The 24281-nt window shown below is 42.8% G+C and overlaps 1 protein-coding gene across 1 annotated transcript in view; it reads right to left on the bottom strand.

The window, feature by feature from the left end:
• The window catches only part of CACNA1A (calcium voltage-gated channel subunit alpha1 A), a 368926-nt gene that overhangs the window by 163592 nt on the left and 181053 nt on the right, over positions 1–24281 (bottom strand). The window contains exons 8-10 of the mRNA XM_084838533.1: positions 22455–22642; positions 8059–8162; positions 7666–7781 (exon numbers count right to left, since the gene is read on the bottom strand). Coding sequence (XP_084694659.1) covers positions 7666–7781; positions 8059–8162; positions 22455–22642 — 408 coding nt within the window. The remainder of the gene's footprint in view (positions 1–7665; positions 7782–8058; positions 8163–22454; positions 22643–24281) is intronic.

The raw sequence follows: 24281 nt of genomic DNA, 5'->3' as shown, positions 1-24281 counted from the left end.
TATTGATACAATTACTATCTCAGACCATGCTCCAGTCCATTTAGGAATCAAATTGCCTAACTCAATTAAACCTTCTGGCACTTGGCGCATGAATGTTGTATTGCTTAATGATGATGCCTTTAAAACTGAACTTAATGGTTATTTTGAGATTAATGAGGGGACAACCAGGTCTTGTGCTACTGAATGGGAGGCCTTGAAGGCTTATATGAGGGGAAAGGTTATTGCATTTGTTTCTTATAAAAAGAAGCTTAAGGTTATCCAGGAAGTGGATAAAACAGTGTAGTCCTTATTAAGTAAGTTTGCAGCCTGTACCTCCGCAGACCTCTATCAAAAACTACAACATGCTAAATATGAATTGAATATACTACATTCACCTAAAGTAGAATTGGCATTGAATTGTCAGCATCAGAGGTACTGGGAAAGTGGAGAAAGGCCTGGAAAGATCCTGGCATTTCAGTCGAACAAAAAATCAGAATTATATGTTGATCAAAGATAATCATAATAATATATGTACAACACCAAAAGATATACATTAGAGTTTCAAATTTTTTATTCTAGATTATATAAGAAGTACAGCGAACCTACAAAATTTGAAATTTTCTTTTCGGAGTTGGTCCTTCTACAACTGGATTTGCAGCAAAAGGAGCTGCTTGCAGAGCCGTTGCAGCGGGAAGAGGTTAAGCGTGTCATCAAGAATATGAGGAGCAGGAAAGCTCTGGGGCCAGATAATTTTCCTATAGAATGGTACAAGTTGCACTTTTTGACTTCTGAACTTTTCTGTCTTTATCATAAAGCCTTTGAATCAGGAACTTTACCCTTTTCTTTATATGATGCATATATATCAGTTTTCCCTAAACATGGCAAAGACCATACCAACTGTGCAAACTATAGGCCAATGTCCTTAATTAATGTGAATGCTAAAATATTAATGGCTATTTTGGCTAATAGACTTCAGCGCATGATACATACATTAGTACATCCTGATCAAGTGGGATTTATTCATCAGATATAGGGAGCAGGTAATTTAAGGCTTGCAGTAAGTCTTTTAGCTTTGAATTCTAAAAGAACAGATTCGGCTGTGATTATTTCATGCCATTAAGAAAACGTTTGACAAATTACACTGGCAATTTATGTTTGTGACCTTGGTAAAATTTGGATTTCCACAGGAATTTAAAAAATTGATTAGAATTTTATATCTCTCTTCTGAGTCATGAGTGCTGACAAATGGAATCAAGGGGGGTTGTTTTTGCTTTTAACAAGGCAGTAGGGATGGGGGAGAATTTCTCCCCGAAACTTCGGGGGGCCGAGTGCCAACACATTCGGTCCTCCGAAGGTTGTTTGGGGAGAAATTCTCCGCCCCCCGCCCCCCCCCCCGGGATGGGACTTACCTTTCACGAATGTCCCTCCCGGCGGCGGGTCCCGGCGGCGGTTCGGCAGGTCTTCGTCAGGGGCGGGGGCGGCAGCCAGTCTTTTGACCGGCTGCCGCCGCCGCCATTACAAGAAAAGTAAAAAAAAAAAACGCCCCTGTGATAGGCTACGTAACGATTAACGTAGCCTATCACGGCTGACTTTGCAGATCTAGCCGTGATAGGCTACGTTAATAGTTATGTAGCCTATCACAGGGGCGTTTTTTTTTTTTCTTTTGAAGTTCGCGGCCGGGGAGACGGGGCGCTTCTCCCCGGCCTGAATTTCGGCCGGGCGAGGCGGGAAGCCTCCCCCCCTCGGCCTGAACTTCGGGGGGAGCAGCGAAGCGCCTCCCCCCCACCGCGAAGCAAGCTGAGAGACCAGGTAAGTGACTTTCGTGCATCCCTACAAGGCAGGTACAAGGCAGGGCTGTTGTCAGGGTGGACATTGAGCCCGTAGAACCTCAGAGCAGTTCTGATTCTGAGGAGGAACAGCCGTCCGTGGCTCATCCCTCCCAGGCCCTGCAGCTGGCAGAGATTCCTCCTGCCAGCATTCCAGACATATATAGCGGTCCTGGGAGTGAAAGAGTGCGGGAGGAGGACTGGCTGGATGCCCGATGCAGACGCAGAGAGCGACGAGCTATGGAGGGCGTGGAAAGGAGGCGTAGCGCCCGTTTGGCGCACAAGCAACGGTCGCGTCCAGAGGACCCAAGGGAAAAGGAGAGGGACTCTCCCTAGCCCATAAGTTCAGGGTCTGCAAGTGATTCTCGTTCAAACAGGGACCAACTGTTTCCAACCCGGGGCATAGATTACTCTGCTGTTCATAGCTTAGTCGCTGGTGATAGAGTTATTAAGTTGTAAAAGGAATAAAGCCTTGAAAAGAATCCTTTGTCTGTGTCTGGAGTTGACAACTGGAGTAGACTGAAAGAGGCCGGCTAGGGCCTCCTGACAGCTGTCCTCTGTCTCCTCTGATATTTGATTTGTACCTGGAACCCTTGGTGTGTGCAGTTAGGCAAAACAGAGATATTTTAGGCTTTGTACACGAACAGCCTGAGTATAAAATGGCTTTATATGCAGATGATTTGTTGTTATTTATTAGTAGGTTAGAGTCTTTTATACTGAAATTAATAAGCTTAATTGATACCTTTGGTACACTTTCGGGTTATATTATTAATTGGTCAAAATCTGAATTAACGCCTGTAGGTAGTATCAAGATACCCAAAGTAGTTACTAATTGGTAATTTCAGTGGTGTTCAGAAGTGATAAAGTACTTAGGTATACTGGTGCCTAGAAATATTTAGCAAATGGTTAAACTGAATATAAGTGCATTACTGGCGGAATTATCTCTTGACTTAGAAATATAGGCACCATTTAAGTATTTGGGGTAAGGTTAACATACTTAAGTTGAATGTCTTGTCATGGGTATTTTATATATTATGTAGTATTCCTTTAAATATTCTCCAAATATATTTTCAAAAACTTTATGCAGCATTTCAGAAGTTTATTTGGGGAGGGGGGGGTCTCCTCCACGTTTTTCACTAAAGAAGATGCAGTTGTCAATTAAGGAGGGTGGATTTAATTTTCCATATCTTAGTTTATATCCTAAAGCATATTTGTTAACCCACACTAATGATTGGAAAACAACTTTTCCTTTTAACAGTTCTCCATGGGTTATTTTGGAGTCAAACTATTTGGTACCCCTTTCTGGCTGGATGGTGTTAGGATCTAGGTATATTCAAAAGAAAGGAATGGCTCCATTAACAGTTTTAGCAGCAAGAGAGTCTTGGAATGCAGTGGCTCATCAGCTGCAGTTTGATCCATATCCTCAAGCTAAATTAACTTTATAGGAGAATCCATTTTTGAAAATAGAGAGACAAGCTTTTATGTGGAGGAGTTGGGCTGATAATGGAATTTATACTTTAGATCTATTAATAGATTTGGATGATGAATTTTCACATTTTCAGTATTGCCGATTAGGTATCATTTACTGTCTAGTGCTAGTTGGCAGTAAATTCAACATCAACATTTGTTGGAGTCTATATACAGGCCATCAGTGATGAGTGCTTCAGTGCTTCCTGCACTGATGAAGGAATTGATTGGTTCCTTACAGAAAACTAAGTCTAAAATAGCTGTTTATAAAAGTATTTTGGAATGTAGTAAAGTAGATGTTGAGGAGGTCAGAGAAGAATAGAATGAGGAACTGGAATGCTCTGTACAGTCTAATCAATGGACGATTGCCTTAGCTTCCATACGTACTATTTCTGTATATTTAAAACTGAGACTGATTAAACAAAAAATATGTTTAGTATATATTGGACACCACACAGGCTTGTTAAGAAGAAGCTTGCTAGCAAAGTTAGATGCTGGTGATGTAACGAGGACAATGCCTCATTTAGGCATATGATATGGACATGTCCTGTAGTGGCTTCTTTTTGATTGGAAGTTATTGCTCGTATAAGTTTTGTTTTTGAAAAATCTGTGATAATAGTGGATGTACATGCACTTTTAAATTACATCCCTCTGATGTGGGGATTAATAGATGGACAGCAAAAGTGGATACTGAGAGCCCTTAAAGTTGCAAGAGACTTATACTTCAAGTTTGGAAGGAAAAACACCCACCACCTATCACTCAAAGGACTGAAGATCTCACTGCTCTTGCTACATTGGAGAGTATCCCTTACAACTGTCAAAGATGTATGGATGCTTATTGAGATATACGGACTGCTTATATTAATGTATGTATTTGAAATGGAAGTGTTAAATCCTCCCCCCCGCCCCTGTTTGTATTTTTTCCTATATCAAGAAAGTTGTTAATTACTGTGTATTGATACGTTTTATGATATTAATTCCCTCTTTTTTGCTTTTTTTGTTATTGTTGTGTTGCAAATAAAAATATGTTTTTAAAAATTAGTCCATCCCCCTGCTAGTACAAGAAATCCACTACTACATCACCCTGCTTGCCATCTAGCCTCTGCTTAAAAAGCTGTAATGAGAATTAAATCTACCCAACCCAAATGAAGGCTGCACTTTTTTCAATTAAAACCTCAACTCTAGATTTAAGATTACACCTCATGCAGTAGAAATTATTGTATAGGGCATTCTGATCCATTTCATGATTGTTTAAGAAAAATATCCCACCCCCCTCCAATTGCCAGTGGTACAGTGACACAGAAGGCTCCTTAACACACATGATATCGTACTGTTCTGTCATTTTAAAATTCTCGACAGAGGTAATTTCCCATATCAACCTGGTCCTGGAAACTTCCCAGATATATGGAACCTTACCCCAGGACAGTGGAAATCAGTTAGTCATACCCTGTTGGTTGCCAAAAGTATCATTTTACAACAATGGAAAGGTAAACACACCTAAGCAATCCACCAATGGAAAGAAGTCCTATCCTTGCTTGCCATACGTGGACTGGATACATATTGTAGATTATAGAAATTAGATGGTTAGCAGGCAAGAATACACAGAAGAACTATACAGGAAAGATCTGAATGTCCCTGATAGCCATGATAGTGCGGTCACTGAACTTGAGCCGGACATCCTAGAGAGTGAAGTCAAGTGGGCCTTAGGAAGCATTAGTAACAACAAAGCTAGCGGAGATGACAGTATTCCAGCCGAGCTATTTAAAATCCTAAAAGATGATGCTGTTAAAGTGCTGCATTCAATATGCCAACAAATCTGGAACACTCAACAGTGGCCACAAGACTGGAAAAGGTCAGTTTACATTCCAATTCCAAAGAAGGGCAACGCCAAAGAGTGTTCAAACTACCGCACAATTGCGCTCATTTCACATGCCAGCAAGGTGATGCTCAAAATCCTACAAGCTAGGCTTCAGCAGTATGCGAACCGAGAACTACCGGAAGTACAAGCTGGGTTTCGAAGAGGCAGAGGAACTAGAGATCAAATCGCCAACATTCGCTGCATCATGGAGAAAGCAAGAGAATTCCAGAAAAACGTCTATTTCTGCTTCATTGACTACGCTAAAGCCTTTGATTGTGTGGATCACAACAAACTGTGGCAAATTCTTAAAGTGATGGGAGTACCAGACCACCTTACCTGTCTCCTGAGAAACCTGTACGAGGGTCAAGAAGCAACAGTAAGAACCAGACATGGAACAACCGAGTGGTTCAAAATTGGGAAAGGAGTACGACAAGGCTGCATATTGTCACCCTGCTTATTTAACTTATATGCAGAGTACATCATGAGAAATGCCGGGTTGGATGAATCAGAGGTCGGAATTAAGATTGCCGGGAGAATTATCAACAACCTCCGATATGCAGACGATACCACCCTAATGGCAGAAAGCGAAGAGGATCTCAAGAGCCTCTTGTTGAGGGTGAAAGAGGAGAGTGCAAAAGCTGGTTTGAAACTCAACATTAAAAAAACTAAGATCATGTCATCTGGCCCTATCACTTCCTGGCATATAGAAGGGGAAGAAATGGAAGCAGTGACAGATTTTACTTTCTTGGGCTCCAAGATCACCGCAGCCAGTGACTGTAGCCATGAAATTAAAAGACGCTTGCTCCTTGGGAGGAAAGCTATGGCAAACCTAGACAGCATAGTAAGAAGCAGAGACATCACCTTGCCGACAAAGGTCCGTCTAATCAAAGCTATGGTTTTCCCAGTAGTAATGTATGGCTGTGAGAGCTGGACTATAAGGAAGGCTGAGCGCCAAAGAATTGATGCTTTCGAACTGTGGTGCTGGAGAAGACTCTTACGAGTCCCCTGGACTGCAAGGAGGTCAAATCAGTCCATCCTAAAGGAAATCAACCCTGAGTGCTCATTGGAAGGACAGATAATGAAGCTGAAGCTCCAATATTTTGGCCACCTAATGCGAAGAGAAAACTCCCTGGAAAAGACCCTGATGCTGGGAAAGACTGAAGGCAAAAGGAGAAGGGGACGGCAGAGGATGAGATGGCTAGATAGCATCACGGATGCAATGAATATGAACTTGAGCACGCTCCGGGAGAGAGCGCAGGACAGGAAGGCCTGGCGTGCTATGGTCCATGGGGTCACGAAGAGTCGGACACGACTGAACGACTGAACAACGAACAACAAAGTGAACTCTATGCCTAGCACAAGGTAAAGATATTTTGTTTATAACTACCCTGTAAATTGAAACTTAAGAAATTAGCAAAACCTATGAAGTTGACCCACATCCCTTACCTTCTCTACCAGCTTTTTTGGTCTACTTTAGCTTATATTATTATGAGTAGATTTTGTTATTATGGATACTAAAAACAAAACTCAATATATTATTAAAATAGAAACCTCTAACGAAGGAGAGTCCACCACCTTCCAAGGTAGTCTGTTCCACTGTTGAACAGCTCATACCATCTAGAAGTTCTTCCTAATGCTTAGTTCAAATTTCCTTCCTTGTAATTTGAACCTGGTGGTTCGGGTCCTATCCTCTGGAGCAACAAAAAAACAAATTTGATCCATCATCTATGTGACAGCTCTTCAGATATTTGAAGATGGCTATCATATTGACTCTTAATTGTCACTTTTCTAGTCTAACCATACGCAGCTCCTTCAACCTGCCCTCACAGGACTTAGTTTCCAGGCCCCTCACCATCTTTGTTGCCCTCCTCTGGACAATTTCCAGTTTGTTGATATCCTTCTTAAACTGCAGTGCCCAGAACTGGACACAGTACTCCAGATGAGGGCTGAACAAAGCGGAATAGAGCGGCACTGATACTTATTGTGATCTGGACACTAAACTTGTTCTGTTAGCCTTTTTAGCTGCTGCATCATGCTGCTGACTCATGTTTAGTTAGTAGTCTACAAAAACCCATAGGTCATTTCCACATGTGTTGTCAACCCATCCTATATTTCTGCATCTGACTTTTCTTACCTAAATGCAGAACTTTGCATTTATCCCTGCTGAAATTCATTATGTTAGTTTTGGCTCAGTTCTCCATCCTGTCAAGTTCAAAATTAATTTTCTTGTCTTCTAAGGTATTGGTTGCCGATCCCATGTTTCGTGTCATCTAAAAATTTGATGAATATCCCCCCCACTTCTTTGTCCAAATCATTTATAAATATATTGAACAATACTGGGCCAGGACAGAACCCTGGGGTACGTGTAACACTGAGTTCATTGGTCATGAAGGAAAGCAGTGCAGTGTAAAGAGTGTGACAATGAAACTAGAGAGTAAAATATTTAACTCAGATTCCAAGGGAAAAGATAGGGAAGTACAGCAAGGAGCAGAAGAAGATGATACGTAGGACCAAGAGACATAGAAAAGTACGTGCCTGCTTTGGAGATCCACTCCATATAGCCATTGAGCTCACGTTCAATCTGCTGCTGTCTTCTCAGCTTCAGAAATGCTCGCCGGTTCTCCACCCGCTCCCTTTCTTTGGCAAACTCCCTGTAGATAAAGATGGGACAGCATGTTGGAGGTTCTCCATTACTCTGGCCAGATCACAAGAGGGATAAGAAATGACATAGCAGGGAAAAACTAGACATACTAAGTCTAGTTTTGGCTAAGGGTCACACAGTGAGAGCATGAGGAATAAAAGCAGAATGAACCCAGAAGTCACAGTTCCCAGTTGCCATTAAACTTACGTTTCTCTGCAGGGCTAAGAACAGCAACTACATGGTCTCTCTGTTAGCCTCTCTCTAGGGCAGGTGTGCTGCATACTCACCCAGAAAGCACCCCCAGCACAAGGTTGAGCATAAAAAAGGATCCAATTATGATGAGGGGGATGAAGTACAGCCAGTTCCAAGCACTCCCTGAGGCATCGTTGCTCTGCAGGAGGGAGACAGAGAAGGTTAAGTAATGGGATGCTAAAGTCATCAGACATGTTTTTCATGGAAATCATTGACCCACTCAGGACAGGCCATAAAGCAAGGATCTGGGAGCTAGCCTCCATTACAACAAGTCAGCTCAACAACAAAGGCATAGGCAAACTGCCAAACTGAGACCCAACCAGTCAGCCTGCTCACCTACTGACTACCATACTGTCCTCTGGTCACATTCTTATTTATTTATTCAATGTATACCCTGCCTTTCCACCAAGAAAATGGCACTCAGTGTGAGCAACCTACTTTACATCACAGCTGAACTGGTAGTCCACAAAACATGGACTTGCAAGTATGAGTGTATATTAGACCATTGCTGTGTTAGACCATACTTCCTTCTGACAACCAGAACCAGAACCTGGAAGTCCTGCCTTTCAGACTTTTTGTTCTAACCCCTATATAGTACTCTATTCAGAACCAAAGCAAATTGTTCTTTAATGAGTTCTTTTCCTAGAGCCAAGCACAGAAATGAGATTTCTTTATCCCCTCTCTGCCCCACCAACACCCTCAACAGAAACCATTTTCTGCCTGCTCAAAGTGTAGTATTAAATACCTCCTGCAACAGAATTCTAGCCATGCATGCTTCTTTGTAGAGTTCCCAAGCAGAAAATAGCTTGCCTCTCCTGTCTGCCTTGAAAGCCAATGTTAGCAGTGGGTCACAGGTTTGCCTCAAGCAATGTGCTAATGGAACTAACCCTTTTGTGAAGCCTGGCTACTTCAGCAGTGGCTGGAGGGGACTAGAAGAAGGAGCTTTGCATGGATTGCAGATATGTGCACCACTAGCAACGCCTTGTCCCCATTTCTTTCTGCTAAATATAGGTTAAGGAACAAAAAGACCTTGTGCAATGTGGCAGCTGGTGAACCCCAGCCTTCAAGGGAGCGCTGAGCTGCCAGGTGACATAGAACATAAAGGACTCTGCACATACTTGAGAGGCACCTATGTCGGACCACATTCTTCTCACAAAAATAACTAGCACTATTGTTGACTCATGACAAGAACATTCTCATCTTCACACAGTTTCTATCTCATCATTTACAGTGGAGCTCTTGGAGGTGAATGGCATTAAAAATAGTAAGACTTAAAATTCATGTGTTTTAGAGTATTCCAAGCACATCATATTCATTATCTTAGCTATCTGTATAATGCCACCTGCACCCACAAAAAACACCAGAAGAAAAGCTATTTATTTATTTATTTATTTATTTATTTATTATTCCCATAATCGCAAGTGGTGGGTGGGAGTGAAGTAGGAGAGGCCAAAAGACTGTGTGGATCAGGCCCATAGAGAAAACTCAGATCACATCCTAGGCTTGTTTGCACAGTCAGGATCCAGAGGTTGTTATCTGAAGGGTTGCTATTCTGAGGTTATTCATACCTTCTTGCGTCATTCATAGGTCAGTGTTGTTGTTTTTTATGAAACTGTGAACTTCACTTGTCTGCTATAAATAACCTGCTATTATTTACATGATCAGTTGTCCTGGGATGAAAGAATCATTCTCTGATTCTTACCTTGAACATGGTAAAATCAGAAAATGACGTTAGGGGATGCTCTATCAGGTGTTTCTGTAAACAGGTCCCAGAGGAGGTAAAGCACATCAGAATGGCAACTGCTCATATGCATGCATTCATTTTAATGTATGCAATTTGTCTATTGACAATTGTTTCAGACTAAATGAGTACATTTTACATTGAGCTGTATGTAAATGTAACATTTACATTGAGCTAAAAACCTTATGGGGAGACAAAATCATTCAGCCCAACATGATTCTAGCTAGGTGGCCACCGTACTGCTATCGAATGATCTACTGTGTGAGTAGTACAGCCAGCTACCCTGTGCCTACCTTTACTCTGTGGATTTATCCAGACAATCAAGCTAAGTGTACCCCAACTGTATATTTCCCTTAGGGCACAGCTTCCTATGTCCCTATGTTCTTTTCCCCATTCCCAATGTTGATGGGCTTAAGCAAGCCTTTGATGTTCCATGAAGATGTGTGGAAGGGCCACAAACAATTGGTGTGTAGAATCCCCTTGGGTACCATAAATAGGCAGACATGCTTGTTGTAAAGCTACATTGCCCACTGGCATAGCCCGGATGGACTGAGGGAGAGGAGACCATCCCAGCCACAGGGATGATGCGGAGAGGAATGTGCATTCTTTCCAGTTTCAACTGATGATGATCTTTTTCACCAGAGAGAAAGTGCCCATTTTTTCCCTTAACTCCACTTCCTAGATAGTAAAATATTGCTTTCTGCTGTAATGCAAGTTTCCAATCAGTTCTCTCTGAACCCTGGAATGCCACATTTATTCTGAGAGCTTCTTCACACTGAACATTTTAAAGTGGAACAACTGCTTCTGTGATCCAGAGAGGAGAGAATAGAGCATCTCTACACCAGACTAAAATCCCACAGTTAAAAGTGGGTTTTCTGCTTCTGTTTTAAATGCAGGACCACAATGGACTCCCTTTACATGCGCTTCCTTTTCCCACTCCCCTTTCCCCCTCCTTCTTTCCCTTATCTGAGTCTTCCATATGTTTCATTGGTCTAGCTCCTCTTCTTATGGCTTTCCCTTTTTCATGGAGGGAACTCAAGCAGAACTCAAGTGGGGTAATTTGATAGCTCATTATCTTGGATCTATTTAAAAATGGAACAAAGTCATTTAGTGCAAGAGATGCCCTGGGGGGACACAGTGTCATGTAAAGAGCCCGCAAATTTCCATGAGTGAGCAATCTCAATAGCAGGATAAAAGCTCCATGTGAAGGATCCCAAGCCATCAGAGAAGTCATCACTTTACTGCTAAACTCATCAAGTGATGATGAATATGCTTGTGTGAATTGGCATTAAGAAAGAATGAGAATCTGAGAGTGGTTCACCAGCATCCTATACTTTCTTGGAAAAAAGCATATGCATATAAACTCTGCCCATGTTACATTTTTAGACACAGGAGTGATTTGGGGAAGAAGGAATGGAACAGGTTTTAAATAGCTGGTAGGAGACCTAAATGTGAGGGGGGAAGGGCACAGGAGAGTGATGAAACCATTTTGGATAGATAGAATCTAGTTCCCTTTCCCCGAGAGGCTAGAAATGAAAGATGTGCTGGTTAGTTATCCAGGGCACCTTCAGAAAGGCACAAGGTATGGAGAAAACAGGACAAGGTAGGTGCAGGAAAAGTGATGTGAGAACATGATGGGAAAGTACTAAAGCAGCAAGGCCATCCAACATTAAAGTGGATGTTTCTTCTTTAAATGTACTATTTACACAGAATCATACCATATCCACCCAGATAACAAAAAGCAGGTCACCCACCCCCATTCCCACACTAATCCTTTCTGTCTTGAAGCTAATACACTGTGGGCTCTAAAATCTATTTAGTGTCCACTTGATGGTATCATTCATAAACAATATCTGAATGAAGAGAGCATGTAGAGAGGTGATCCTAGTGACTGTCCTGTAACTGTGGAACTCACTTCCATTGGAAAGTGTCTAAGAGTTCCATCCTGATGCTTACTCAAAAGTAAGTCCTCCCTCTATGTCCAGTGGGACTTAGTCCCAGGAAAATGTGCATAGCAGGGGCGAAGAACATGTGGCCTTCAGATGTTGTTGAACTCCCATCATACATGACGACTGGCCATGCTGGCTGGAACTGTTGGGAGCTGCAGTCCAACAACATATAGAATTACAGTCTAAAAATCTGAAGCAGTTTGAGACTTGGGAGTTTAGTGGTGGAGCACTGCTGTTTGTGCATGTATTGCAGTAAGGGCTTGATCATACAATCTTGTTGTGCAGGGTTTAAAACATTTTAGCTGTTGCTATATTGATAGTATTTATTTTAAAGAATGGGGTTAGGTATAATGTTGTAGCCTGCAACTGAGTTTTCAGGATAAAACAAGGAGAACATCTAAATCAGCCTACTCCAGCCTGGCACCCTCCAGATGTTTTGGACTACAGCTTAGCATGGTCAGTGGTCAGGGCTGATGGGAGTTGTAGTCCAAAACATTTGGAGGGTACCAGGCTGGGGAAAGCTGATCTAAATAATACATTCTAACTAAATTATGGATTCAGAATGATCCAGGAAACCATCAAGGCCAAACATGTCACACCTGATTAACCAGTTTACTTCAGCTCACGGTGTAAAGGTTTCTGAAGAAAGCGGGAGTGAATGAGTCCACCACAGCAACATTTCTGCAGAGCAGATAGCTCCGGGGACTTCAGTATTCATAGTGAATCTTCTCACTGCTTGGCTTATCAGATATCTCCATCAAGTCAAAGACTGCTGAGAAAGATCAAGCTATAATTTGAAAGCGCTCTCTCTTTTTCACTTCCCATTTCCCTAACAGGCATTGTACGCTTTCAAGCCCCTGTAGGCTGTGCTGTTTTGATTCTTAATTTTTTTAAAAATTGCAGGCTGGGACTGCCGGTTTGGCAGCCCCTAGTACAGACTGAGTTTGGTGCTAATGCACATTGACCAACCAGCATGTTCCCCCCTGGCTGTCACTTTCACTGCCCCTTATCCAATTTTAGAGGGGTCTTGGTTTGGAGGGATGAGAAGACATAGAGTTTTCACTCCACTTATTTCTAACTACAGTGACAGAACCCTGGTAGCATGTAATTGCTCTGGAAAGGAGGTTATATCAATCATATCAGTACCTAAGAGGAGAGAATGAGCCCAATTTTCCATTCCCTGCTCATTGTGGTCACTTCTAATTGAAGGCTGGGCCGCAGTCAGCATCCTCTGGGGCAGGCTTGCACAACTTGTGGCCCACCAAGCCAAAGGTACCCCAGCAGCCATGTACTACAGCCCCATGTATGCATGTCTAGGCAGCAGCAAAAGCAGAGTTTATTATCAAGACTGAGGGGGTGCCATACATAGCTGGTGAGCTGCACTGAGCGATTCACAAGTTGTACAGGCCTGCCCTAGGGAAGCACTGCCTAATTCCCCCATTTCTGACCCCTGGAGCCACCCACGCTCACACCTTGAACTCAGTTAAACGTTTAGTGCACACACACAAACATGGAGGCATCTAGCAAATTTGTCCACTGAAAATTACTTCCATTCTTTCAGGAAGGTTCAATATTGCCCCCCCACTCACCCCAAACTGGTGCAAAGCAGATTCCCACCCCAGTGCTGTCTTGGAGCAAGTCATGTCCACTGACTCATGAACCATTGCTGGCTGCTACAAATTCTCTTGGAAGCCACTGGGGACTATAGTGAGAGACCGTCCTGGGACGGCAAGCTCTGCTGTCTGCATAAGCTTGATTAGCTTGTGGAACAGAGTGTGAGCTCTATGAGTAGCACACTTCCCACCCCTAGCTGCCTGGGAAATTCTATACAGGGGGATCTATTACTCAGCGCCTGCAATACAGCAGCTTCTGGGGTGGTGTGCAACAACTTCAGGAGACCCATACAGCAAACTACAGAATGAGTTTTGGCAGGGAGAAAAGAAAAAAACTGTATTCCAAAGATTCACAACCAAAGGGCTGAAATATGTTTGTTCTTCCCTATTCACTTCTTTTCTCCCCCTTCCCCTTTCATTTATAAATAGCTTAGTTTTTTACCCTTAATGTGGGGGGAGAGAACCAGCAATTTGAAGAGATACAGTGTTATATTGAGGATGCCTGTTCAGACAGACACATAAGGAGCCATATGTCCTAGCTTGAGAGTTCCCATAATGCTACTTATTCCACTGTTCAGTCAATATTTATTCAATTCTTGACATCAAGGATCATTCACAGCCACATTGAAACAAATATTGTATGCAGGCTTAAAGTAGACTTGAAGAGGAATCTGTTGGGGGCAGGCTGTCAAACTAGGCAGGATTTGTAACCTGAAATTTTTGTTCCATTAGTTCAGGCCTTCTTTTACACACTAGTAGACACATACAAGTATCCTGCATATATTTGCCCAGCTCTCTTACACTTAGCCCTGCTTGGTTGTCACTTACCAAACAATATCACTGTGCACCTAGATATTACCCAGCGTCCAAAACTTGCTGGTATATGTCAGTACACTAACACATACAGCCAAAGCCATATCTACATGCAGGATCAAGACCACAACCTTGTTTTTGCACACTTGCAATAAAACACTCAAATGCCCACATTTCATACACCTCTGCTAAAACACTTCCAAACAAGCAAGGAACTGGGACACCCAGCTAAGCAGAATCAACTGTAAGACGCTCTAAAGTAAGGGTGGAGAACCTCTTTCAGCCAGATGGTCAAATTCAGTTTTGGAGACGTTTTCGGGGGCCACGTTCCAGTGGTAGGAGGGGCTGATGACAAAGGGGGTAAGGCCAAAGGCAAAAGGGGTGGGGTCAAAAATACCCCAAATACCAGCATAGTTTATCTTAAAGCTCTTAGGACAGCCATTTCAACCTTTTAGAATGGGGAAAACCTGCACAAAAGCTGGGAAACCACCAAACAATCAGTGATTGGGGGAACAGGGGTGGGGGCAGGGAAAGGGGAGGTGGCCATCTGGGAAACCCTGGAGGGCTGGATTGGGACCCCAGGCCTGAGGTTTCCCACCCCTGGTTTAAAGGGAGCATAATTTAAGAGGCTGAAGAATAGCAGAAGGTCAGAACTAAGCATGGCCTGTGTTTTCCACGCAAAGTTCAACTGCCCACAAAAAATGGTATTTCTTACAAAGGCCTCATGTGGCTGGGAATACATAATGGGTTGCATGTATAGAAAAATGACAGAAGCAATGGAAGAAGGGCCATAGCTCAATGGTAGAGCACATGTTTTGCATGCACAAGATCCCAGTTCAATCCCTGGCAACTCTAGGTAAGGCTAGAAAAGACTCCTGCCTTCTGAAGCCCTCAAGAGATGCTGCCCATCAGTGCTGACAATACTAAGCTCGATGGACCAGTGATCTGACTTGGTATAAGGCCGCTGTCTATGTTCCGAAGAGCCTCACAGATTCAAGGTGTGCAGAGATTGTCCCTCAAGTACAAGCTGTTGGGGGATTAATCAGCCAAGACCTCTGGCTAGCACTGCTGCTGGTGCTGCTCTGTTGTTGTCCCACAGGAAAAGGATAGACACAGACATTGCATCTTATTACATATCACAACATGCATACACAAGAGCACCTAACATCCCACAATTCTGTGTCTACACTAAATTACCAGCAACAACACTAGCAAACATACATTATATCTATACAGCAATAGCTCTGATGCTCTCTGTTCACTATTAGTTTTTACAGTTCCAGCCAAACATGGGATCTGTCTACAGATATGATGATGATGGATATTAATTATTAAGCACCAATAATTTATAGGTGCTATACAGACATTTAAAAAACACCACAGACCCTGTCTGAAGGCTTACAGTCTAATAAATACAACACAAATGAGAAAAGGGGCAGGGAGCAAAGAAGAGAACAAGCAAATGTGGGTACCAATTCTTACATAGTTACATAACTGTTGTTATAATAAGAAGAGAAGTGCCACTGTGGAGACAGTGCTGGGATGTAATGAACCAAATGGCAGTTGGCCTGTCTAAGCCAATGGGAGTGGGCCTTGCTGTTTCAGCTCTCCCTCTGATGCAGCCTGGTAGAATGGCTGCTAATAAAAACAGATACACATAATTTTCACTATGAGCTTGTTACTGATATGTGCTTAGCACACTTGGAGCAAAAGGCCACCCTCTCCTTTGGATCAGGCTTAGGGGAAACCTATTCTTCCAGTTTTCAGGTGAAGCTGAATTTGCACAGCAGTGATTGGCTGGGCATAGTGTCCATCAAAATGTCACCTCCCCACTTTTTCAGAGCAATTTTCAAGACTAGACACACTTCAAAAGTACTGAACAACTGTTTGATCAGATATGTATCACGTAAGGCACATGAAAAAAATTTAAACCTACAAAACAGATAGTCCACATGATGCACAGGGGGAGGGGCAATCAACATCAGTTTGGAGGCTGTACTCCTCTCCTTTGAAAAGTGAAGGGAGGGGGAAGCAGAGCCACTCTGCAGTAGAAAAAGCTGCACCCATTCCTACTTGTAGGTACATCTGTATGCCATCACAAAGTATTTCCCCTACTGCATCTCTTCTTTCATGCACATTTCCTGCCATGGCAAACCTGCATGCTCTGGGAGAGCATATTACTCTGACAAGAACACTCAAAAATGCACAATATATATGAACGCAGAGTCATTCTGAAATACCTGTATACCTTCTAAGTGGGAAAGGGCAAGGAGGCTGTGTGTTCCACAACTATTCATCCAAATGTCTGACATGATTACTGGTGTATTGTTCAAACTGGATTAGCATCCTAGGTGGGATTGTTATTTAACAAACATATGTCTTTTTAAAAAATACCAATTATTTCTAGTGTGGTGACCCATAAGGCAAAGAGGGGGAAATAAAATACGTGTTGCTCTTCTGTGATTTTGAAAATGTTATCACAATTTTGAGAAGAGGTGAGAGGGGATGATTCATGGACTTTGAACTTTCTAGAGTTAGCAAGCCTCAATGGGCTAAAATAATGGAATTTGATAACTCAGTTAACAAGAAAGTCTTTTCAGCACAGGAAGCTCTTGAAGAGAAATCTGTGATGGTATCTGTCTCCAATGTCCCACTTAATGTGTATCTCATATCCCCCAAAAGTCCCTTTGGGGGTTTCTTGTGGGTAATGGAAATGAAGTTTCTCCTGGCATACCAGAGCAGGAGTCAAGAGAAAGTGCCTTCATATCTCTATGACATCATGAGCAGTTCAAACTCTAGTGATACTGCTTAAATTATAAAAATGGAAAAACACCCATTCAGATCCCATCCAACCCATCAACCTTTCCTTCCCTGTGAGAATTAGAGCAGCTTCCAATGGTTAATGGCCATGCTGGCTAGGGGTGATGGAAGTTGTAGTCCAACACATCTGGAGGGCACCAGGTTGGGGAAGGTTGGAATAGAGTCTCTCTCCCCATCTTTTTCCTTGCTTCAACAGAACTCCAGTGCCATCTTATCAACTTCATATGCATATCCTTCTCTGATAAGGGTCATCCAGATCAGCTGTCTCCCACCCTGATGCCTGCCTGTACCAGCACCCTGATACCAGGGCTCTTCTTACAGTCTTCAGAACATAGATTAGATTTCTATTTAAAGCAAGTCTACCCCACTCCTCAGCCAAAAAGGCTCCTAGAGTGACTTATATACAATCAATAAAAACAAGACAGTCCCTGTCCTCAGGCTTACGGTCTAAAAAAAAAAGACACAAAAGGAAAAAAAATGGGATGGGGAATAGAGGATTAAAAACCAATTCTTAAATTTAAATAGTAGTTTTTATAATGGTCAGCTGGAGTGGAAACAGTTCAAGGAGAGGAAAAGCCCAATGAAGCTGGTCTTTCAGCATTGCTGATGGAATGGCCCTGCTGCTTCCCATCTCCCTCTGCTGCAGCCTGACGGAATGACTGCCACCTGGTGACAGTCAAGGCAGGACCCTGATGGAGCTGGATTCATGCCAGCAGCAGGATTATACACTGATGGGGTCAGAAGTAGTGGTGACTAACCAGGAAAGATGTGTTGGCATCATGGGGGATAGCTCACAGTGTACAGTGGGAGTGAAAAAGCAAATTCAATGCTAGGGATTATTAGGAAAGGGAGGTGAGGTCACATACGGAATACTGTGTAAAGTTCTGGTTGCACCATCTCCAAAAGGAGGATTGGGGCAACCTATCTCTTTCATTTAGGGCTTTTTAGTTAAAAAAGAAAGAAAGATGTCAGTGGGTGGGGACATGGATGGACATGACAGAGGGTTTTAAAACTATGCATGTTGTCAGAAAAAGGACAGAATTTCTTCTCACTCTCCCATAATGTAAGCATTGAGGATCAACAAATGACACTGATTGGCTGTAGATTTAGGACAGACAAAAGAAAATACTTCTTCACAGAATGCAAAACTCATTTATGGAATTCACGCCACAAGATGGCATGACGGCCACTGGCTTAGATGGTTTAAGAAAGGGACTAGATAAACTCATGGAGGAGAGCTCTATCAAGGGCTATTAGTCATGTTAACCAAATAAAACTTCCATGTTCAGAGGCAGTATGCTACAGACAGCCAGTTGTGGGGTGGGGTGGGGGGAGCAACAGCAGAGGAAGGCTATTGCCTTCATTGCCCTATTTGTGTGCTTTCCATTTGTTGGAAACAGGATGCTGTGCTGGATGGATGGATGATTGGACTGATCTGGCAGGACTCTTCTCATGTTCCTAGAATTACACCAAATTACTGTGCCTGGGCAGCTAAAGGTTTATAAAGAGGTACCCTCCCAACTGCCAAAGAAGAAGGACCATATTATACTACAGAAACCAGCCAATAACCTTGTCATTCCCTACCTTGCCATAGATGAGGATTGGGCAACTTGTGGCCTTCCAGTTGTTTTGGTCTACAACTCCCATGAACCCTCACCATTGGCTATGCTGTCTAGGGCTGATGGGAGTTGTGGCCCTCCAGATGTTTTAACCTACAGGTTGCCCACCAGTGCCATTGATAATATGGGGCGGGGGAGGATGCTGAGTGTTAATTTCAACCCTTTTACAGAGTCTTAACTGTTTAGGTTGAGGTGGTCAGCTGGAATATGTATGAGAACATTAAAATCTGATCCCTCTCACACTATATTTCTGTTGTGTAAGACTCCTATGTCCACTACCATTCTCCAGTCACCTACCAACCACCCAGCTCTGCATGGCCTCCTCTCTTTTAAAATGAGAATATGAAATCTTGAAGAAAATTGGAAGGAGGGAGATGTTGAAGTAAGTGCTTTTTGTACATAGATAGTTAAGTAAGTAATGCTGACAGTGCAACTCCACCCATGGTAGCTGCAGGAATTTCCTCTCGCGAAAATAAAAAGCCCTCAACAATAACTATTACCTCTTAATCAGGTTTTAACCAGTGACATCCAGCTTGGGGGGGGGGGGTTAAGATGCAAAATGGGAACATACTTGCTTTGCTCACACATTGTGAGAGTATCATTGGACATAACATTATGGTGCTCTCACAGTGTGTCCATTTGATACAACCTACAACCAACTTCCGTGAACGAGAACTGTGTTTGACTCCTGGCTCCCTTCCCTTTCCCCAGAGCATTTAAAATCTGGGCTGATCTGCCTGGCCCCTTGACCTCACCACTCCTCATGCTTCTTGAAACACTGACTCAACATGCCCAGTTACATCGATTGCCATTTACATGACTGATCAATGCTCTCTCCATTACAGTGATCCTCCACCCGGGCTACCAGCCAGTTTCCCTCCACATGTCTTACCCATCCTTTGCCTCCTGCCAGCCCTGTTTTTTTTAAGAGTCCAATAATTAAACTGGAGAGCTCTGTCCTTTCCATAATCTTGCCTCTGTTTCCTTTGTTCTTTTCATTGGTGCAGGCATTGCTTCCCTCCAGCCAACGCTCTTTGTTGTCCTTGATCCATCTGAATCAAGATCTGCTCTGCTAATGCACAGTTCTAGATCACTTGCCCCTGCCTTGTTCATACCAGAGTGTTCCTCTCATTCTGGGGACATGGGCATTGCAACACCACCCCTACCCCTGGGGGTTCTGCGGAATGGTACAAAGGAAGGGCTGTGCAGAACCAGGCTTATATTAGCCATGTTGACACTACTAGCTTTACGTTTTAAAAGCACAAAAACACAGTTTGGGGAATCAGCAATCATACGTCCAATATGGGTTACTTTGTTGTTACTTAGACTATTAAACAGATGCTCCCATTCAGAAGCCATGAAACAAGGGGCATTTTATCTGTTTTAGGGGGTGTGCATGAATTTTGAGGACAGGGGGCTCAAAACCCACTGATGTTCATTTTGGCTCCTCAGGCTGACCACTGCCATTTTTATTTATTTTTTTGCAGTAATGCCACAGAATGACACAACAACATGTTGTGGAGTTCATCCACCCTGAAAGTGGGGGAGGCCATTCTCCCCCTGCCCTACATTTAGCTAAAAGTTCTGAGAACTGTCAGCCCAGCTCCAAAAACACCTTTCCTTTCTCTTTTCTTACATTTCTGTTCATTGCCTAATCCTGTTATGTGTCCTGGACTCCTGAATTGCTCTAGCCCTGCCTCTTAATGTTGTGTAAAATATTGATTAGTTTATATCCAAGCATCCTTTTGCCAAATCCTGAAAGGCTTATTGATGGGCAAGTAACTAGTGCCCAGAAAATTCAGGTTTCAGATTCAGATGCTTTAGCTTGTTAATACAGAGTGTCCTGTTATTAGATACAAGTTCATCTTGCAATTCTGGAATAACATATGCTTGCAACTCATGGAAGTTACTAGTCTCCTATGCTTTTCTGTCCGGCTTTGGAAAATGGACTGCTACCATTTCATCTGAAAGAAAAATCTATCCTGTCCCTTTGGTGTAAGGAGCTTTTATGTTTTGAATTAAAAGTGATCTGATTTCCTAATAATAACCCTATTTTATCAGCTGCACAAATGTTCCTATGGGCTTGAACCTTTGTGGTTACCTAGGTATGTGCTATTCACTACCGATAAACAGATATTCTGGTTTTAAATGAAAGATTCTGGTTTTAAACAAAATATTGAAGCACATCAAATGGATTAAGGGTTAAAAGAAAAGCCCATTTGGAATGGTAGCAGGTGATGATTTTTTTGAATTTTAAAAAGGAACTGGCTGCTGTTATAAGATTAGAAGGTTGTAAAACACACATGGGCAACCCTCAGCCTGTTCACCAGGCTGCCACCAAATCCCCCATTGCTGAAGGTGTACGACTGTGATGGGGAGAAAGGTGAACAGGGATTACTTTCTTCCTCATGTTTGTTCAGCTGTGACACCTTGCCCCTTAGCCACGTATGCTGAGCTGAACACTAAAGGGGAAAAAAAAGAAGGGCTTGGCATTTACTGCACCATTAATTCAAGGTCTGGAATATAATCTGAGGAGAGACATTGTGGCATCTACGTATCCTCAATAACTGCACAGTTTTTTCTATGTGACTGCTTAAAGCTCTATGATAGCAGATCTTGAGAAATTTCCACCACTAATTCCCCCATATCATTATCATGGATCCGAGCCTTTTCCAGGGCCCTGATTGGCCAGAGAATATCCAGCAGGAAGATCTGATTTCTCCATCAAACCCCCAGCCATAATTAGCACAGTTTCCTTCCTATTAGAATAGATGAGTGATATCTCAGATTTGGCAGGGGACTCTGAGCATGTTTCAGCATGTTTGAGATTGTGGCTAAGGTGCAATCAAAGATTCAGTCTAAGCTACAGACCGATGAACCCTTGGCTGTACAGAAGATACAAAAGCTAATTTGCTACTACCCAGGAAGAGATGATTTACTACTGATGAAACTGAACGATGAGGGAGAAAAAGAGATGCCATCATGTCAATATATGCAGCCAATAAATGAATGAGGAATGGGGTTCAAGTGTCCTAATTCGTATGTCTAGGTTCACACTATACTCATCACTCTTTTATCCCATGTAGAAAAATAAAATGTTCTTCTAGCATTAGGCCAAGGTCTAGATTCTTTCACCCAGAGCTACTAACTTTGGAATTACTGACAAACAACAAAGACTTTCTTTTTCCTGGCAGCAGTATATTCTGCAGACCACTTTTACTGACTGTATACACACACACACACACACACACACACACACGTATATGTATTTGGCAGTTTCATTTCATTTATTTCATTTTTATATCACCCAAGAGCCAAAGCTTTCTGGGCAATTCACAAAAATTACAAAACATAATAAAAAACTTTAACATACAAAATTTAAAAACAATTTAAAACAGCTAAAAACAATTACATGAGATACCAGGGCCAGATGAAACATCTGACATTAAAATCCCATCGTATGTTGTTGAATGCCTGGCAGCAGAGGGCAATTTTAGCCTAGTGCCAAAAAGATGGCAATGTTTGTGCCAGGTGGACTTCAGTGGAGAGATCATCCTACAGTTGGGGGGCTACCACTGAGAAGGCCCTCTCCCTTGTTGCCACCTGCTGAGCCTCTCTCGGAAGAGGTGCTCAGAGGAGGGCCTCAGATGTTGACCAGAGTGTATGGGTAGTTTCATAACGGGAGAGGCACTCTGTCAGGTACTGAAGTCTTGAGCCATGTAAGGTTTTCTAGGTCAAAGCCAGCACCTTGAATCAGGCTCGGAAATGTTCAGGCAAAATTGGTTCCAAGACGTACCAAGCATGATCCCAGCCAAAAGAGGTTCTGAGCCATACCAAGCTAACATAGCACTAATATGCTATTATGGTAATACTCACATCGTAAAGGAGGTCAGTCCACCCTTCCATGGTGATACATTGGAAGACAGTCAGCACAGCAAACAAGATATTATCAAACTGTGTGATCCCGTAGTTGGGTCCTTGCCAGTATTCTTCACACTTGGTCCCATTAGGGCAGAGGCGCGATGGTTCTTCCTTTCCACATGGAGCTTCATGCTTGATTTCATCTGGGGAAGGAGGAAAAAGAGGGCTTCTAGTATGATTGTGGCAGGCAGATAAGCAGAAAAGTTACTGCAGGACGCAGAAAAAATGTTATCACTTGCCTTATAATGGCAATGCTTGCTCTTCAAGAAGTCCCTCCTCTATAGTTATTGCTTAGCAAGGATTCACACAAACACATTTCTTTCCTCCATGCAGTGACCTTTTCAGGATGCATACAGACAGAAATAAAGACAGGAGCCAATGTCTTTTTGCCCCTGTGAAGAAAGCCCTGGGACTTTCCACCTTTGCTCTTCAAATGATACAGGTTACCTGCCTCCACAGCAAACATTGATTTCCTTGTCACTTTTACCTTCCCCACTCCCATACTTCTGGTTGGTTGTCTGCCTTTTATTTGTTTGTTTAAAGTACTGATTGTACACTTATAATTAAAAAAAAATCATCCTGTGCCCGATTGAAAAACAAACAAGCCCAAACATTTATTTTTAAGCTTGGTGGTGGGGAGGGGGGCTTCATGATGCCAAAGGTTCTGTTAAAGTGTTCTGCAAACCCATTCTGCTTCAAACTGGCACAATGTGCTGGGGGCTCCAATTTTGGTCGGGCTATCAATCCATTCTGGGTTTTAGTCAGAAACAGCCAAAGCTCTAAAGGAACTATCCAAGGTGCTGAACCCTATCCCCAAAATAGTTTCAGAACTTTGCATGGTTCCTTTAGAGTTTTGGCTGGTTCTGATGGAAACCCAGAATGGATTGACAGCTCCACTGAAATTGGAGCCACCAGCCTCTACTGCGGTCAGAGCTTTTGTCCAGCTAGGTCAGTATTGATTATTCTGACTGGCAGCAGCTCTTTGGGGTCTCTGGCAGAGAAGAGTCTTTGCCATCACCTGCCACCTGATCCCTTTAAAAACGTGCTTCCCCTGAGCTCGATTGTCACAAAAAGATTGTACAATGTGACGGCAACACAGTGCCTGTGCTTCCTAGACCAGAGTTGCTCTTGTTTTTATGTATATCTGTACATACCCCCAGTCAATGTGCTACATTGTTCAACATGTGTGTTCAGATAGTGGGCTGACCCATCCTCAGAAGCATTCCTGACAGAGCTAGGCCCAACTTATACCAACCACAATGCAGGGTAATGCAGACATTCTCAAGAGATAGCTGAAAAAGTTTACCTCATGGAAGAAAATACAGTTTCATAAATCTAACTTATGAGCAGTCTGGAGCCCTCCTCCTTTTTCGCAGTGTCTGGATAAGGAATCCCCCATGTAGACAGGCTGCATCTGCCAAGATCTGGGAGACTGTAAAAGGCAGACACAGCCTTGGCTTCTCTTAGTTGCTCTAACTAGGTCCCACAGGCTCCAAATCATCAAACAATCTCTTTTCTCTACCTAGCTGTTTGGAAGCTTTCTGCCAGAAAAAAACCCTACGATAAAATATACATAAAAATAAAACCATGTAAATAACACAAAAACTAATGTAGGAAATGGCAGTGCCACCATATACATACACAATTAAACCAATCTTATTCTATGCATAGCAGAAATCACAGGTCAGTGGTCCCAGGAAAAGGTGGGTGCAATCTTCCTGGACTCCTTCAGAAGAGATTATATTTATGGAGCTGGTGTCTGAGCAGGGCCAGCTTCAGATC

Source organism: Heloderma suspectum, chromosome 2 (assembly GCF_057233095.1).
Source record: "Heloderma suspectum isolate Gila_16-S chromosome 2, 16-S_ref, whole genome shotgun sequence".
Classification (NCBI taxonomy): domain Eukaryota; kingdom Metazoa; phylum Chordata; class Lepidosauria; order Squamata; family Helodermatidae; genus Heloderma; species Heloderma suspectum.
The sequence above is the reverse complement of the archived record's forward strand: the minus strand, read 5'-3'. Positions and strand labels throughout refer to the sequence as shown.